The sequence below is a fragment of the Lepus europaeus genome, chromosome 19 (assembly GCF_033115175.1).
Source record: "Lepus europaeus isolate LE1 chromosome 19, mLepTim1.pri, whole genome shotgun sequence".
NCBI classification, from domain to species: Eukaryota; Metazoa; Chordata; class Mammalia; order Lagomorpha; family Leporidae; genus Lepus; species Lepus europaeus.
Genome location: NC_084845.1, coordinates 21,091,327 through 21,110,567, shown reverse-complemented (window position 1 = coordinate 21,110,567; position 19,241 = coordinate 21,091,327). Strand labels below are relative to the sequence as shown.

The 19,241-nt window shown below is 44.5% G+C and overlaps 1 protein-coding gene across 1 annotated transcript; it reads right to left on the bottom strand.

Annotated features, from left to right (window-relative positions):
* Positions 1–8,653: 8,653 nt before the first annotated feature.
* On the bottom strand, positions 8,654–13,654 carry LOC133748360 (cytochrome b-c1 complex subunit Rieske, mitochondrial). The gene is made up of 2 exons (XM_062177101.1): positions 13,387–13,654; positions 8,654–9,553 (listed from the first exon to the last, which is right to left on the bottom strand). The coding sequence occupies exons 1-2, from the start codon at positions 13,598–13,600 to the stop codon at positions 8,943–8,945; spliced, it is 825 nt and encodes a 274-aa protein (XP_062033085.1). The 5' UTR covers positions 13,601–13,654; the 3' UTR covers positions 8,654–8,942.
* Positions 13,655–19,241: the final 5,587 nt, after the last annotated feature.

Genomic DNA, 19,241 nt, shown 5'->3' with positions numbered 1-19,241 from the left:
GATTTATTTATTTAAGAGCAGAGTGTGTGGCAGAGGGCAGGGAGGAGAGAGGGAGAGATAATCTTCTAACTCATGGATCACTCCCTGAATTGCCACAACAGCCAGATCTGGGCCAGGCTGAAGCTGGAAGCCTAGAACTTCATCTGGGTCTCCCACATAGGTGTGAGAGGAACCCAAGCACTTGGGCCATCTTCTGCTGCTTTCTCAGGCACATTAGCAAGGAGCTGGATCAGAAGCCAATCAGCTCGAACTCGTGACACTCTCATATGGAATGCAGGTATCACAGATGGCTTAGCCACTGTACCACAGTGTCAGCCCAGATTTTCTTTAAAAATATTTTCAAATGTACATTATTGTTAAGCATGCTGAGAGTTGGGGTCAAACACTTTTTCCTCAAGTGGTTAGCAGGTTTTGCCAGCACCATTTATTAAAGAATAGTTTACTAGTTTTTCCCCTCAGTTGAAACCTGTTTTTTCATGTAGTTGTATTCAATTTTCATATACACCAAGATTCAGTTCTTGATAATCTGTGTTATTCCACTGGCCCCATGATTTTCATATTAACGGTCATGTTAATTTGACTGTCTTATTAATTTGACTACAGTGATTTTATATAGGTTCTCAAATCTGAAGCAAATCTTCATTCTTCTTTCATATTTTTCTTGGCTAGTCCTGGATATTTATTCTTCTATATAAACTTGATGATCATTTTATCCTAATTACAATGAAGCAAAACAAAACATACTATGGAGATTCTTTTTTTAAAAAAAAGATTTGAAATAGTTTCAGAGAAAGAGGGAGAGAGAGAGAGAATCTTACATCCGCTGGTTCACTCCCCAGATGGCCACAACAGCCAAGACTGGACCAAGTCCAGACAAGAGCCAGAAGCTTCATCCAGGTGCCCCACTTTGGACTAGACTTTGCTACTTTTCCCAGGCCATTAGCAGGGAGCTGGATTGGAAGTGGGACAGCCAGGGCTTGAACCGGCACCCATATGGGATGCCGGCCTCACGGGCAGTGGCTTAACCCACTGTGCCATGATGCTGGCCCCACTACTGAGGTTCTAATTGGAAGTTCACTGAAGGTCTATGTTAATTTTGGGGGGCTTTTTAGTGAAATTAAGTAATCCCATTCAAAAGCATGCTATCCTTCCATTTGTTTAGCTCTTGGTTTGGATGTTTTTTACATAAACCCTGTACCTTATTTGTTAAATTTATATTTTTTTAGTCTCGATCACTCATTTGACAATTGTTTAGTACTTACTGTGTTCCAGACTCTTTCCTACAAGTAGGATATTGAATTTAAAGTATGGTCTTCATCCAAGAGTGACTTACCTATTGTCTTAGCCTGTTTTCTGTTGCTATAATTAATGCCACAGTCTGGGCAAATTGTATGCAGGAGTTAATTTGTTTCACAGCTCTGCAGGTTGGAAAGTTCAGGAGTCTGAGAGGATGGAGCTGGCATCTGGCAAGAGCCTTTCTGCTGCTTTTGGTAACATTTTCCCCCATTTTCGTTATTAGCAGCTTGCTTCTGACATAATGAAAAGCTTTGATTTTGAATACTTTTCTTAAAATGTCAGCACCTTACCAATCCTTAGCCCTAGCATTATTTTAAATAGTTTACAGGTTTTGTGGCTTTTCCAGGATTTTCTTGTCCCATTATTTTCTAGAACCCAAACTAGCATTAAATACTACTAGTGGTAGTGGGTATCACTGGCTACTCCTGATCTTGCAAGTTGTACTGTTTCACAACTCAGAGTATATGTTATTGGGTTTTAGTAAGTAGCCTTTTCATATTTAACATATTCCTTCCCTATTTTATTTAATTTATATTAGGAATGACTTGTCTACATTTATTAATATATTTATATGTGGTTTCTTCTTTGTTGGTTCAATAAACAGTGTCCACACCAAACCACCTTGCATTCATGGTATAATATCACTTGGTCAAAGATAGTATTTTTTTTAAGACTTAATTATTTATTTGAAAGGCAGAGTTAGAGAGAGGCAGAGGCAGAGGCACAGACAGAGAGAGCTATCTTCCATCCACGGGTTCACTCCCCAGTTGGCTGCAACAGCTGGAGCTGGGCCAATCCAAAGCCAGGAGCCAGGAGCTTCTTCCTGTTTTACCACTTGGATGCAAGGGGCACAAGGACTTGGACTACCTTTTGCTGCTTTCCCAGGTACATTAGCAGGGAGCTGGATTGGAAGTGGAGCAGCCAGGGGAGGAACTGGCACCCATATGGGATATCAGCACTGAAGGTGGTGGCTTTACCCACTACTACACAGCACTGGCCCCAAAATTTACCATTCTTTTGCTACATTGTTGCATTTCTTTTACTACTATTTTATTTTTAGAAATGATCATTTATTCAGTAAATGACTTTTTATTCTTATATTTAACATAAAGTTGTAATATTCAATTTACACTATTTTCATGAAATGAATTGTAGAGCTTCCATCTTCCACCTCCATCCCCATGATACAGAATATTACTAACTCAAAAGTATGATCTGGGGCTGGAGTTGTGGCATAGTAGGTAAAGCCGCTGCCTGCAGTGCCGGCATCCCTTATGGAAGCTGGTTTGAGACCTGTCTGTTCCACTTCTATTTTGGCTCTCTGCTATGGCCTGGGAAAGCAGTAGAAGATGGCCCAAGTCCTTGGGCCCCTGCACCCACACGGGAGATCCAGAAGAAGCTCCTGGCTCCTGGCTCCAGATTGGCACAGCTCCAGCCATTGCCAATTGGGGAGTGAACCAGCAGATGGAAGATCTCTTTCTCTCTCTGCCTCTCCTTCTCTCTCTGTGTAACTCTTTCAAATAAATAAATAAATCTTTAAAAAAAAAAAGCATGGTCTGTGGGCAAGCAGTATGGGCATCCCTGAGAGTTTGTGAAAAATGAAGAATCTCAGGCCCCAATCCAGATCTATAGAATTAGAATATGCATCATTCACAGTTTCCAGGTGACTGGACGCACAGTAAATCTGCAGAAGCTCTGACTAGGATAATTTAAACTGTAATCATCAATGGAATTATCCTATGTCATATAGAATTGAAGATATGAAGCCATTCAGCCTTAGTAACTTTGGTATATCCAAGGTTTCTGCTTCTTGGGCCAATTTTGACATTTTACACTTGGCTAAAGTCATCTACATTCCCTAATCTTTAAAACTGTGTTGCCATAGAATTGCATTCCTTTATTAGTATTTTAATCTCTTCCATCAAGTGATGATGGTCGACCCTTTCCTCATCTTACACATTTTTGCCCTGCCTCACTTTTCTGCTGATTAAGCTTACAAAAGCTTTACTTATTTCCCTGGTCTTTTCAAAGAACTAGCTTTTGGCATCAATTTGCTTAACCTTCCAAAGCTAAATGGAAGGGAAGGAGAACCTTACAATGGAAACTATTACCATGGGTGAATTCAGCGTTGCTCTCCATTAACATCAGAACTGTGTACTGTACCCCGACAAATCACAATGCACAGGGACCACAGCATTGTGAATGCGGGATGGATATCAACCTTTGGATCACAGTCTGAATAGGGGCCTATTTCCACCTAAACTGCCTTTCTGAATACCTAATCACATTCTAAATACCATCTGTTGCCCTCCTGGTTTACTTCCCTAAATAATGCTGCCAGCATTTGTATCTTGCTCTGTAAGTTTATATGCCTTTCATTCTTTCTCATTTTTTTTCCTATTTATATTTGAAAGGGTCTAACAGATAATCCTTCACTATGGAGAATGTGGTTCCTAACCTGATTTTCAGGTACTGGAATCAACGGGGACCCTCAGAATGCTCTGTCTCTCCAAGGGGCCACAAAGGAGGGCCCAGGAGAGTCTCTCTAAGGGGAGAGCTAAGACAGCACGTATTCCCTCACACAAAGGAAAAGGCATGAGTTGAAAATTCAGCCATGCACAGATGTTCAAAATAGCAGATTTTAAACAATTATGTAAAATATATTAGCCTTTTTCCCATTTAAGGAACCTGAGTTTTGTTTGCCCTCTTAAAAATGCATGAAAAATCTCTTACTTACTTATACACTTTCATTTCCTACCTTTGCAAATACTCTAATCAGATAAGCAATCCAAAAGCCAAATGACTGAATTTTTGCATTTGTTTAGGATAATAGCTACAAAAATATAAAGTACAGCCCACTGACAGAACAATCTTGCATCCATCAATATGGAGCTGCTACAGACACTGCCGAAGTCCTTCACAAAAGGAATCTTGTGCTGCAGACCTGGGATTTGTGATCTATAATAATCCATTTTACAAGCATTCACAGAAGTAAGCTCTTGAATAGAAAGTAAGCCTTTCTTTTGTGGTGTATTTAGGTCTCCTTTAAGTTATCTGGACTAGAAACCATCTTAACCTCATATTCCTGACTCTGCTGTGTTTAGAGCATTCTGCAGTTCCAAGAAATAGTGCAGAGTGTTAAAAAAGAGAAAATAATCCTCAAAACTTCCTACCTCAAAGGAAAACTGATCAATTCACCTGCTTGATAATATTTTCCCCTCTAATCAAAATGTTCTCCTCTTAAATCCCAGGGTGAAAAGTGAATGAGAGGGAAAGGGTGGAAGGAATGAATCTACATCCACTGCATTTACAAGCTGTGGCAATAAAACACTAAAGGACAAGCCTTTTGATACTGAAATCTTACACGGGTATAAGAATATTGATTGTGAGGCAAATGGAAGTAAAGTAATTTCAGTTTTTTAAGATTCTGAATCATCATTATTGCTTCCAATTTTTTTCTTCCAGGTACAAAGTCTAAATTTAAATCCAAAATATCTTGCAAAATCTCTCTCCTCTGATGTAAAGTCCCAGAAAGACAAGGTACACAGGTACTACATGATCTTTTTCCAACATCAGAATATTCCCTGGGAAGTCCTTTCAAATAATGCCATTCAGAAAGGCACCTTTTCTCCCCTCAGCATCCAACTCCATGCTTAGTACTTGCCGTGAACTTCAACCCCTCTAGGAAAGTGTCATAATAAAGAATATAAATCCCAAAATGGATAGCTCCTGATGATTGGGGCCAAACTTGCTAGAAAAGTGAGCATTATTTTGAAGACGTACTACAGGGCACTGTTCCAAAAGCACTCTTGAAAGGCAGGCAGAATACTTAGCTGAGGGAAGGGGAACCAGGTAGAAGGGACAGAATTGGAAAAGAGAAACAACAAGGAGAATGCAGGTACCAGCCAAGAACAAAAGGTTTACTGATGGGATGCAGGTAAGAAGCTTGAGGAGGTTCTCATATTAAGGAGTCTTGGTGTCACACCTTGACATACATCAAAGCATTAATTGCCAAAATAACCCTAAGTGGGTAGTATTTCTCAGATGAGGACAGAAAGACACAAAGACTAAGCAATAAATATCAAGTCACAAGGCAGGACTGGAACCTACAGCCATTCATATAGTTTTTAAATGTTTTAAATTTTTTAAAAAAAGATTTTATTTGAAAGACAGTGTTAAAATAGAGAGAGAAAGAGACCTCCATCCAATGGCTCATCCCCCAAATGACCACAACAGCCAGAGCTGAGCTGAGCTGGAAACAGAAGCTTCCTCCAGGTACCCCATGTGGGCACAGAAGCCCAAGGACTCAGGCCATCCTCTACTGCTTTCTCAGGCACACCAGCAAGGCAGGACTCAAACTGGGTGCCCATATGGGATGCCAGTGCTGCAGGCCAGGACTTTAACCTTCTGTGCCTCAGGGCCAGCCTTAAACATTTTAAATTTTAGCTTCTTCGAAAGGCACAGCAGTAGAGAGGAAGACAGAGGGGGAGGGAGGGCAAGAGAAATACCTTCTTTTGGTTCATTCCCCAAATGTCATAATGTCCAGGAATGGGCCAGGTTCGGTCTCACATGTGAGGAACAGGGACACAACTACTGGTCATCAGCTGCTGTCTCCCAGGGTGTGCATTAGCAGGGGGCTGGAAGGGAAACAGAGACTGGACACCATCTCAAGCACTACAGGATGCATGCACCCCAAGTCATGGCTAACCTGCTGCTTCACAACACCCACCGCCTATCCCATACTCTTAACCTCTATACTACCTGGCAGCTACGTGGAGGCTGGACCTTAAGGGGCCAGGGTTTAAGGAAAGATCAGCTTTGAATTTTACTGCCACTGACCTGGGAAGAAGTAACAAGAGCTCAGTGAAAACACAGCATGATGATCAGGACTGCAGACTTCAAACTCAATACTACCTGGGTTAAAAACAAACCTGCTCCAGCACCTACCAGTAATGGTTTTGCTTTTAAGAGATTTATCCTATTTATTTGAAAGGTAGGGTGACAGAGAACCTACCAGTGATGATTTTAGACAAGATTTCTACTTTAGTTTCTCCATCTATAAACTAGGAAGAGCAATATTACCTGTAGGATAAAAGACTAAATAAGATCATATAGATGAATAGCCTACTGGCTAGGAGTCAGTGCTCAAATTAGCTATTAACACACAACAGCAACAATAACGTACCCTGTACTAAAACTAGTGAGGTTTGAGGATTGTTTTGCATCATGGAAAAGAAGGCAGTGGAGAAGAGGGTTTCTGTTGTGGCACATAGGCTACTTGGTAGATAGGGAGGCCACAATGAATGCTCATACTTTTTATTCCAGTAAATGCTACATACGGGGCTCCAATCGTTAGCAGAACTAGTTAATCAGTTGCTGAAACTTCCAACTACAATTGGTATAAAGAAAATTATTACGAATGCCTAGGCACTGACAATTACTTTGTAGATCAAAGAACCTACAATGAAGATGCTAAGTGGTTTACGGGAGATACAACTTCCTTTCCTTTCGGACCCTTTAAGGGATTAATGGGGCATCCAGATATGGACAGATGCTCCCCAACCAACTGAACACGTATTTGAACCTCAAGGAAGTGGTTTGAGAAGCCATCAGCAAATAGGTGACAAGGAAACGAATGTGTTAGTACAGTGGGTCAAAGATACCTTCTTCAGTATATGGACATTTATTTTGGGTTAATACACAAAATGCAATGAAACTCAAATTACAGGAAAATACAGAAAATGAGATTTAGCGCTGTGAGAACGAAGAATGACTTCTGACATTCAGATAAACAGTATGCTCCACTATTTAGGAACATATGCTAAAAGCATAGTCCAACCCTGAGCCATAAATATCAAGGACAAATGCCCTTTTGTCTCATTCACATGGAGTTAAAGATTATACAAAGGTATGCTCAAAAAGATCAAAGCAAATTTGATACTACCCCTAATAAACAATACAAGATTCTCAAAAAAACCTATTTTCTACTCTCCAAAAGCATAATGAAAAGGCAGGGGCTTAAAATCATCTCAAGAATTACTTATTATAAAAAGCAGTGCAGTTAATGATCTGAAGTCAGGACATAACTGCTCAGATTTACCCTACGTCCATTTTCTCCTCATATCTAGTTCTGCCAACTAGTAAAAATCTAAAATAGGTCTGCTCTGGTCTTTTAGCCAGAGTATCTAGTAATTTGACGTGTCCCATCATAAAGCCTTCTTTTAAAAATTAAATGGGTTACTGAGACTTACTGATCTCATTATCAAACTCAAAAAAAATCCGATAATTCCAGTACTAACTGCCTGTGATGTGACATCCAGGGATCTACAGACTTCCCATGGTGTCTTCTTCCACTGCCACACAAGTGTTAATGCAGTAGTGTTTTGATAATTAAAAGTATGAGATACTTCAAGGTGTCACTTGGGGTGAGACTGGCAAGGTATAACTAGACCAGAATCCTGGATATCAGTTCTCTCTAGACAACCTTAACCTTAACCACTGAATCGAGTTTGCTATTTCAAAGTGCAGACATGAGCACAAGGAAGAGCCAGGACATTACCCACCCATCTCCAAACAATCCAACCTAGAAATAGCTGGGATTTTCAGCAAGGGGCAAAGCCCCTCCCAGTTTCTAGGGAAAATAGCAGATTCTGGTCTTGTTGCAGCTGTGTAACTGGAGGCAGGAGGCAGAGTGAAGCACAAGGACTGATACACATTCTCCCTGTGCTCACTCCTACCTCTTCACACTGGAAAGTGCTGAACGACTGTAAATCTGACTGGAAAACCGCCTCTCAAATGTAATCACCACATGAACAAAACCAGCAGGGTCATGTTCATGGAAAGACAGGTGTTCCCTTTCTCCCTCTTGATAAGGTAGATTCAGGAGCTGTGGGGATATGATTATCCACAACATCAGATGAAGAAAACAACTTCCATTCTGGAAATTCATCACTTAAAACTAAAGAATTTTAAGTACTAATTTATTCCCATAAAGGACAAGTAAAATGCCCTGGCCTGTCACATAGGCAAGAAATCGTTAGCCAGACCTGAAAGAAACCATCAGAGCTACTAACACCTCATTCCAGACTCCTTCCCATAGGTTACAGTCAACATTATCATACAGATTACACTGTAGGGGAGAAAATAGCAGGACTCTGAGTCCTGTGAAAGCAGGGAAAAGCAGATACTACTGTTTCTGACAGTGCCATAAACACCTCCTAGCACTGGGATATGACTAGCTAATTCTAATTCATCCTAATAATTAGCTTTGTAGAATCAGTGTCCCTGACACAAAGCAGAAAATAAACATTTAGGCAAGAAAATAAACGAGGAAGTCACAACAGAGATGTCACAAATATCTTGTACACCAGCCTGTAATTTTTAATTAGAATTAGCTATCAAAGCAGTGCACCTTTCCAGTCCACGACTGAGCTTAACAATATTTAACAGTGGCTTTATTAATAAGTGAATGCTTGAAAGAATTCACATTAAATTCAATTTACTTCACATGAATGTTTGCAAATACATCATTAACAATTCTTTAATATTTCAAATCAACCAACTTGAGGTACCGAAGACTTGCTCTCAAATAATTCTTCGCAGGTGACATGAAGACTGAAAGAAGCCTGCAACTTCAGTCCAAGTCTCTAACCGACAACCACTAAATCATCACTGGTGAACTCATACGAGGGGACTTCAAGGTTGAGGGGTGCAGGCCCCTTCCTGATTCTGCCAGACGCATCGTAGTGTGACCCATGGCAAGGGCAGTAGTAGCCACCAAAATCTCCTGCATTTGCAATGGGCACACAACCAAGATGCGTGCAAACACCTATCAGGATAACCCATTCAGGCTTCTTTACTCGGTCTAAATCATGCTGTGGGTCCCTTAACTGGGACACTTCAACCGCAGCTTCCTGGTCAATTTCCTTCTGGGTTCTATGGCGCACAAACAGGGGTTTGCCTCTCCATTTGAAAGCCATATTCTTGCCTTCTGGAATATCAGATAACTTGATTTCAATTTTCGACATGGCCAACACATCAGCTGAAGCACTCATGCTGGAAACAAACTGGGAGACAACATTCTTGGCAGCATACGCGACTCCCACAGTAGCTGTTGCTGTTACCAAATACGAGAAACCTTTTCTAGCTTCACTGCTGTCTCTTGAAGACTTTGTACTATCTAAAACTTCATTGCGTCGATAGTCAGAGAAGTCAGGCACTTTGACATCTGTATGGGAATAACGAACAGAAGCAGGGACTGCAAGACAAACAAAAGGTTAAAAAATTAGATAAATGTCCTAAAAGGAATAAATCAGAAAAACAGACCTTTATATAAATTCACAAGCAAAAACCCTGAAAATGTGAAATATGGCACCCGCTGATCTCAGAAATACTCAAACTGGTATATAAAATACTAAAAATGAAATGAAGTCACTATCATATTGGTGTGAAATCTCCCATATTCTCTGAATTTAAAAAAAAAAAAAAAAAAAAACCAAACTCATCTAGACTACCCAGTATGGGTAAAGTGTGAGTACCTTATTAAGGCAAAAAATGTCTAACCTTATACTCTTACCTAGGTACACTCTGAAAGAACTGTCAAAACTTGATAAAATACTGATTATAAGATAACAGACATTCTGTAATGTGCTGGTATAACTTAAGTAGCAGAAAATTTAAGGACCTTTTTTTTAGATTCTAGGGTATAATTAGTTCCACTTTAATTTCAAGTGAAACCACTAACAGGCAGAAAAGGACATGCCGAAAGAATAGGCATCTCTCAAAATAAAATGGGCTTTGAAAAACAACTAATTACTCCAATTTAGCAAGGTGGCAGGGGTGAGAACGAAACGTTTACACAGCCCTTTCCTCAGAGAAGGGTAATGGCTTCTGTAAGAAGAGGGGCATTTACAGTTCTTTCTCACTGGTATGGACCCCTCAACTAGGACACTTCTACTGCATGCCACAAAACAGGCCCAATGCTCTGTCAAATGAAGTCCACGCTGCCTCCACGGCATACTCCGGCAGTAAGTCATCTGTCTTGACACAACAAAAAGATGTCTTTTCCCACACCATTTTTAAATCCTGATCAAGAACATTAATTTACTGGTACTACTTTTGAGAATATTTCAGGAAGCAAATTTTTTTTGTAAACTGTGTATTCATTTTTGGATACTTGCTGTTTTTTTTCTTTTGGGACACTAAAAATTCCTCACTTTTAGAAAGTGTGTTGTTTCTAAAAGATTCACTTGTAAAATGCATTTTTATTATGGTCTACTAGGTAGTCTCATCCTAATATGCTTTCTTGAGTACTCAAACATTACAATATAGAATACTGCAACTGCTTTTCACAGAGTTCTCAAGGCCAATAACTTTATGGAAGCCCCAAGTATTCATACACAATAATGAAACCTAAAAAAAATCACTATACATTCTTTTCTGGCTAACCCAACCATGTTTTGGAAGAGGCAGGACATAAGAGGTGGCAATGTGAAATTCGTAACTGTGACTCCGTGAAATCAAAGTGACACTGCATCACGTACTACTCTACCTAATGACCATGAATCACTTTCCTTTCAGCATTGCTTGGGATTACATAAAAAAGATGAGGGAACCAAAATTCATTCTTCTACATTAAAAGCAATATCCATAACCTTAACCCTAATGTACACAAGGTACTAGAATACTAAATAAAATGGCTTTGCCATCTCATTCAGATTTGGCGGCAAACAAAACATAGCTGTCCCACTCTATCTTGCAGGTCATACTTTATTATGCCATACCAACAAGATTCCTTTAGGAAAAATTACCATGTGCAAAAACCATTATCTAAATAATTTATATGAGCCATATTAAGTCTGACTTTTAGTAGCAAAGATGCAAGATTTAGTTTAACCCAAACCAAATCAGCTAGAACTACCATCTAGAAATAGAGAAAATGTAAGGTACTTTAACAAAACAGGTTGTTTATTATTTTGAAAGGTGGAGTTACAGCAAGAGAAGGAGAGAGAAATTTCCACTCACTCCTCCAAACGGCCCCATTAGCTGGGGCAGACCAGGCGAAAGCCAGGAGCCCAGAATTCCATCCAGGTCTCTCACACCTGGGTGGCAGGGGCGCAAGCACTTGGGTCATCTTCCGCTGCTTTCCCAGGTAGGTATATTAGCAGGAAGCTGGATTGGAAGCAGAGCAGTGGTTTACCCTGCTTGCCCCTTCCCCCTTTTTGGTTTTATTTTAAGGCAAGTTCTGATGTGCCTTGGAAATCTTTCACATTAAAGAGATGCTACTAAAGTTCAACCATCCTCCCCAGATAAAATTATATTCTCCTGATCCAGCACCTCCTATACTCTCACTACCCATCTTCCCATAAACCGTCAAAACAGGAGATTTTATGTGAACTTAAGCTACAAGCTGAAGGCATGATCACAGGAAAAAAAGGGGTTTGCCTATGGTTCTAAATCATTTGCTTGTTTTAGGAAAAAGTTAGATAAAGCACATAAGCCTCCAATTTTTAGAAGAAAACCTTTGGCCAACTGATAAACTGCAAAGATGTTTTTCATTTTCACCGTTTGAATTTTCTCCTCTCTTCTTTCTCACCTCAAGGTCTCAAGAACAGGCTTGGAATGGGCCAGGGTAGTCCATCCCTGCCCTACACAGCTTCTCCATCAAAACACACTGGTGCTCCTTAACAAACATTCGATCACAAACATTTTGTGCCAACTGTGCCAAGGTTGTGAGGACAGACAACACTCTCATCGCCTTTTAGATCAAGGTCAGAGAAATCACCAATAAACAACAGAGTAGGAAGCGCTATATGCTATGAAGACAAAGAAATCAGCAAACCTAAAATGTGATTGATCTGATGCTGAACTGAGACTGCGAGGACAGGTAGGACTTGGGACATGTGAAAATCAGGAGAATCACTATAAGTGCAGAGAATCGGGTTCATGAAAGCAGAACAACAAGAGCGAGGCAACTTGGTAAGCTTGTAGGGAAAGGGTCACAAACTCAAGGAGCCAGGCAGAGGAAACAAGTGGGCCTGGTAAAGACTATGATGAACTGGGCACAGCCAGCTATGGGAGCAGCTAATACACAGCACACTACCGACTTTACCCATGGAGAAACCAGAGCCCGTACTGCCAACATACATATGGTCGACAGCGTGCCACTTCATGGTCTCCAATATGTAAAGCCAAACGGAAAACAAGGCACAGAATCCGCAACCTACTGACAGAGTGTGAAATACATCTCTGGGAAGAGCCCTGGGTTAAGACTATCAGTCTTGTCACACCCATGTTCTACCATGTCCACACCATGTATCCACACTGAGTATCCTCGGGTAAGCCACTTTGCCTCTTGTAGTCTGCTCTCTTATCTGTAAAATGGGAGCATCATTAATCTGACTCTTCTTGAGGTTTAAACGGATTATGTCGTGAGAACCTTGAAAACACTGCTGACACACCACACTGTAACGGATCTTTGGGCTGTGTTGTTTAGGGGGCGTTTTTCTTTTTCTTTTTGGGAGGGGGGTGATGGAAAAAATAAACCTTAGAAATCCATAGAGGTGAGGTGGACAACTTCCCAAATACAAATAATAGTTCCTTTTCTTTTAAAGCAAGTATTAAATGCCTAGACCATGCCAATGGCTTTACATAAAATGTTTCCATCTAAGCCTCACAAGATTCCTGCGAGATTGATATAACCATGAACCCATTTCACAGGTCGGAAAACTCTTGGAAACGTGCCCAAAGTCAAATGACCTGTAAGTAACATCGCTATCAGCCTCGGTGGAAGCAGCTGGTTCGGCCTAAACCTGAGAAACCCACCCCGCCCCGCCAAGAAAGGACTCCCAACGGCCAGGGACGCCGGAGCTGGAGCATCACTTGAGACGCCCAACGCAGCGGCATCCGACACAGGTGAGGGCGCTGGGCCGGGAGGTGCAGGGGCCGGCCCAAGGTCGCGCCGGGCCGGCCGCCCGATCCACCCGGACAAGGCTCCGCTCCACCTTCCCGCAGACACCCGCCCTCCTCGCCCGCTCCCTGGGTCCAGGACTGAAGGAAGCGAGAAGGGGGTGACTCCTCAGCCCGGCTCACCATTGAGGCCCACGGAGACGACCAAAGGCCGGCCCACGGCCTGGCCACTCAGCGACTCCCGGCACAGGAAGGGTCGCTTCACGTCCAGCACAGGCGGTTCCGGGGTGGCGGGCACCGCGGCCTGCACCAGGGGCCGCAGCGCGCCCGCCACCCCGCGGGACGTGGCCGACAGGACCGGCGCGAACGGGCCGGAGCGGGCGGCGACCGACAACATGGCGACAGCAGCTTCAACCGCCAAGCCGGTCACAGGGACGACCTTCCGCCCGCGGCGCAGGCGCGAGGACGCGCAGATGGCGCAGGACCTGTGACGTCATCGCGCCGTCCAGAAAGGACTCGGCGGGCGGTGTTGCGCCGGGGGCGGGGCTACGACCACACGCTGGGGGCGGGGCGGAGAAGGGGGTGGGGCTTGCTGTCCTTTCTGTCCCTGCTTGGCCCTGCTGTGCGTTATGCGCGTGTTTGATCCGGACAGCGGGGACGGAAGAATTTGCAGAGACTCCAGAGACCTGAGAGAATGTCCGGCGGGCTGATTTTGAAGACAAAACTTCATATAGGACGATTTCAGAATAAGAACAAGTTATAATAGCTGAAATATTGATAATAGTTCCCATTATCTATGTCTTTAATGTGTATCATCTGCTAACGAAAAAATAAAAATTTAGAAAGGACAGGGACCTGTGCACAAAACGTCATAATAGTGATGATACCGATAGTGGTTTATATGCATCTGCTATGTGTTGGGTTTTATGCTTCACCTGCATTCTTTCGTTTAGCTATAGTGACATAGTTTCCTTTTTGTTTATTTAGGCCAAAATAGTTAACTTACATAATGAGAAAGTAATGTTACCCACCCAGGCTGACAAGTTTCACTGGGGCCTTGCGTTCCAGTGCAAGGGAGGCAGCACTGGATCCCTGAAGGGAGGTGAACAGGTGCTTTCCTAGGGTTGGATGATTCTGCCCTCTGCACATGGCTCTTTGCTGTGCAGCCAGTTCCAAGTTCTGTGCTGGCACTATTGGCTTTTTTTTTTTTTTCACACAAACTCAAAATGGTGCTGTTGCTCACTGTCACCGTCCAGACAGGTTCCATTTGAGTTACAGTGGGCTTTCCTGGGCTTGCGTCGAGGCTGGGGAAGTCCCTAACAAGACAACAGGGAGTCTTTTGTTCCTTGCTCCTGGTTTGGAGCTGGAGCTGGATCCATGTGAGTTAGGGAGGGGTTGATGGCGTCCTGCTTCTGCCCTGTCTCGTCAACACAAGCCGTGCACAGATTTGGCAGAATTGTGGTCCAATGACCAGTGTTTCTCAGCGTTGTGCTATGCACAGGCTCGGAGGTGGGGCACGTTCTTGCTGACCTCTCCTAAGCGCCCGTTTCCTCCCTGTGAAGTATCTGGTGAGGGCTTGCTGGCATTGTTTGCAGGGAAAGGCTACCTACTCCAAAGACGCCTGGGGTCTCTGTTGACTCACTTCTGACCCTCGCCCCAGGTCCACAGCACGCTGGCCACTAACCCCTTTGAGCTTCATTAGCCCCTCTGCAAGGCCCAGCTCCCGAAGCTGCTTCCCCAGCAGCTCCCCCCCCCCCCAACTAGGCTTGCCACGTGACCAGCGCTGAGCTAACCCCACCAGCAGCACTGAGGGTAAAAACAAACCCTCCAGACAACTACCACACACCCTGTGTAGCTGGAGTGCTTCACACCCGACAGCTCTTATTCGCAGTAGCTCTCTGAGGTGGAGAGGAGTAAATGAAGAAAGAATGAGTGAGAGCCTTCACAGCCCCTCACAGCCTGGGCTGCACGGAGCAGAAGTTGCTAGCTCAGACTCTGTGGAATCAATCCCAGTCCTGCCACTCACTAGCTGTGTGCTAGGGCAAGTTGTGTAATCTCTGTGTGCCTCAGTCTTCTATAAAATGGGGATAATAGTGTCTACCTCGGGGCCGGCGCTGTGGCAGCAGGTTAAAGCCCTGGCCTGAAGCACCAGCATCCCATATGGATGCCAGTTCTAGACCCAGCTGCTCCACTTCCAATCCAGCTCTCTGCTATGGCCTGGGAAAGCAGTGGAAGATGGCCCAAGTCCTTGAGCCCCTGCCCCCACGTGGGAGATCCAGAAGAAGCTCCTGGCTCCTTGCTCCTGGCTTCGGATCAGTGCAGCTCTGGCCACTGCAGCTAACTGGGGGTTGAACCAGCAGGTGGAAGACCTCTCTCTCTGTCTCTACCTCTCTCTGTAACTCTTTCAAATAAATAAAATAAATCTTAAAAAAAATAGTATCTACCTGAAAGAGTGTTGAAGGGCTAAAGGGAGTTATACATGTAAAGTGCTACTTATGTTCAGCATCATGATGATAACACCATTTTCTGGAAGAAACTAAGAGAAGACAGATAGCCTGCTCGAAGGCACATCATCACTAGGAGTAAGAGCCCATTGGCTCTGGCCTCTAGTCCGATGCTGTAGCTGGGCAAAGGTGACTGTATGGACATTTGAATGTCCGTCCTTGCGTAGAGGAAGGTCGCTAGTATCCAGGCACACCAGGCATGTGGGCACCTGGACCCATCGAGGCTGACATGGATTCCGTTGGGCAGTCTCGTTTTTAACGGAGGGGCTTTTCTGCAGCGGCTTCTTTCCTTGAATGCTGTCCCCTGCAGGGTTCTGGAGAAAGCCTGGTGTGCACACAGCGCTGCCCCTCCCTATCTGTGTGATTGGGGCAACACTGGGCTTCAGCTTCCTCATCTGTAAATAAAGGGGGGGAATACAAGAATGCTGTGAGGATTCAAAGAACTAATGCCTGTGAAGTACTTAGTGCAGTGTTGGGTATACAACAAGGGCTTAATACATGCTTGTTATTTTTGTAAGGAGGAGGGAAATAGCCAGGGGGCTGGGAACATCCATGCGTGGTAAGCTTTTCAAGTCCCAGGAAGTCTGAAAAGCAAAGGGTAACAAGGCAGGAGGAGCATGACACAAAGCCTTCCTTTCAACAAACAGGTGATGTGTTTAAATCGGAGGTGAAAAGTCGTAGGCCAGAGACCCGAGTGAGTCTCCCTTTGTGTGGTTCCACAAAGAGACTTCCAGGACTGGCATATGCAAGAATTATTTGTGAACATTTACAAACTGTAAGTATTCTCACAAGCATGCTGCAGTAGGCAGAATAATGCACTCCTACACACACACACACACACACACACCCCAAAGATATCTGTATCCTAATCCCTGGGACCTGAGACCACACTGCCTTTTGTGGCAGAGGGGCTTCACAGATGGGGCTTAGGATCTTGTGCTAGGGAGATTATCCTGGGTTGTCCGTTTGGGCCCAGTGTAATCCCAGGGCCCTCATTCCGGGAAAGCAGGAGGTCAGGGAGGAGAGAAATGCTATGTGCTAGCTCGGAAGATGGAACGAAGCTGGGAAAGGCAAGGCAACAGCATTTGCCCCCGAACCTCCAGAAGCAGGCAGCCCTGCACACACATTTCAGTCTTCTGGCCTCCAGGACTGTGAAATAATTCTCTCTCCCTCTCCCTCTCCCTCTCCCTCTCCCTCTCCCTCTCCCTCTCCCTCTCCCTCTCCCTCTCTCTCTCTCTCTCTCTCTCTCACACACACACACACACACACACACACCTACCTTTTTCTTTCTAGAAGATGTGCCCATATTAGGCCCATATTCCCTCGTGAACAAAGATGGTGGGTGCTGTTGGCCAGGGTTAGCACTCACTGCTCCGCCTGGGGCCCACTTCATTCACTCACAGTGCCTGCCTGTCCACTGAAACCTCTGGCTGTGGGACTTCAGATCCACACAGTTCCACCAGCAAGCTCGATCTATTGCCAAAGTAGGACAACCACCAGCAGTGTCCCTCCTAGTCCCAAGTGTATGAGCTGTATTCAGAGATGCTTCCCATTCTCCACAGTCTTTTTTTCTTTAGATATTTATTTATTTGAAAATCGGAGTTACAGAGAGAGAGGGAGAGACAGAGAGAGATCTTCCATCTGTTGATTCACTCCCCATATGGCCGCATCAACCGGAGCTGGGCCAGGCTGAAGCCAGGAACCAGGAGCTTCTTCTGGGTCTCCTATATGGCTGGCAGGGGCCTGAGTACTTGGGCCATCCCCTGCTGCTTTCCCAGGCACATTAGTAGGGAGCAGCCTGGACACAAACCAGCACCCATATGGGATGCAGGTGACACAGGCTGCATTTTTACCTGCTACGCCACAACACTGGCCCCTCTCTACAGTCTCGAAGCTTCTGTCTGAGCAATGGGTTTGTGTATGGGGTGGGGGAGGGGTGTGTGCTCTAAGGACACGGCTAGGATTCCCCAATGATGATGCTCAGAGCTTACTCTGCCTGTGAGCCTAGATAGGCACAGCCAGGGAGACGGCTGTGGCCTCACCTCGGGGACCCTGGCTCCTCAGCCACTGCTCCTCACCTTGTGCCTACACAGCATGGCAAAGCCTGCTGTGTTGCGGGAGCCCACGCCTGTCTCCCATTTCCACACCATTATCCCGGGAAACGCCTGGCTTCCTGTTTGCAGCGCCCACCATCGTGACAGCTTCAGCGTCTCCCTCAGCCCACGTCCTTTGCTTGAGCAGCAAGACGTGAAGACTGACAGCCACTTGAGAGCTGCACAGACTGTCCTCAATTTAAGCCATTTAAAATGCATTTCTGTTCCATAAAATCCATTCCTGCAATTTTGTGCCCCTACCTCTTTGAAAGATGGTAACCCTAGGGAGGAGAAGAAATTAGCCAGGGAGGAGAAGTTCAGACGTGCTAATATTTTAATCGCTCGTTCCTTTAACACATTAGTCACATTCATTAAGTATGATTAATTTGCAGGCTTTGTTGAAAACCCTATCAGCTTCCCTATCAGCCACATATCCATCTCTTGCCAAGCAAGCTGCTGCACTGGCACCAAAAACTCCCCTGTTTTTCACACCTGGATTGTAGTAGGTGCCCCCTGAAAAAGTGTCAAGTTAATTGAAGTCGTTTGTAGAGAACAGTTGCTAACAGCCTGGAATTCCGAGAGCGCCTGCCTTGTTTGATCCTGACTCTTTCACTTGCCACCTGAGCCCCTTGGGCAAGCTCCTGAAGCAGAGGATGAAATGAGGCTTCGAAAGTGCTCAGTCAGCTGGTTATCAGTGCAGCCGAAGATCTTCGGTGTATCACTTATTCAAAGGATTGTGTCTGTTGTTGTGTGCTATGTAAGAGGCTCAGGGACAGACGAAACTCCCCAAGAATCGGGACTGGGCCAGGCCAAAGCAGGAAGCCGGGAGCTCGATCCAGGACTCCCACATGGATGGCCGGCACCCACCTACTGGAGCCATCACCGCTACTTTCCAGAGCATTAGCAGAAAGCTAAAATCAGAAGCAGAGCTAGGGCTTGACCCCCGCCACTTCAACATGGGGCACAGATATCCTAACTGGCATCTCAACTGTTAAGGAAACACCCACCTCCAAAAGATTAGTTTATAGTTATTACTGTGTGCAGTGTGCTGTGCTCACTGCTGGTGATACCCCAGTAAATGCAGTAGACAAGTGTGTCTGGTCTTGAGGATCCTACATCCTAGTAGGTGAGGAAGCATCACCAATAGAGATAGAGAAGAGAGAGATCTTCCATCTGCTGGTTTTCTCCCCAGATAGCTGCAACAGCTGGGGCTGGGCCAGACCAAAGCCAGGAGTCAGGTCTCCCAGATGGGTGGCGGGGCCCCAAGTGCTTGGGCCATCTTCTGCTGCTTTCTCAGGCACATTAGCAGAGAGCTGGATTGGAAGCAGAGTGGTCAGGACTGGAACCAGCACTCCTATATGGGATGTTGGCATCGCCAAGTGGTGGCTTCACCCACTATGCCACAACACTGACCCCTATATTTTATGGACAAAAATTTGTT

Excerpts from the sequence above, each read along its gene's own strand:
- LOC133748360 (XM_062177101.1), bottom strand. The coding sequence starts at position 13,600 with ATGTTGTCGGTCGCCGCCCGCTCCGGCCCGTTCGCGCCGGTCCTGTCG. Across the intron at positions 9,554-13,386 it reads CGTCTCCGTGGGCCTCAATG|TCCCTGCTTCTGTTCGTTAT; the intron begins GTGAGCCGGGCT and ends TTTGTCTTGCAG.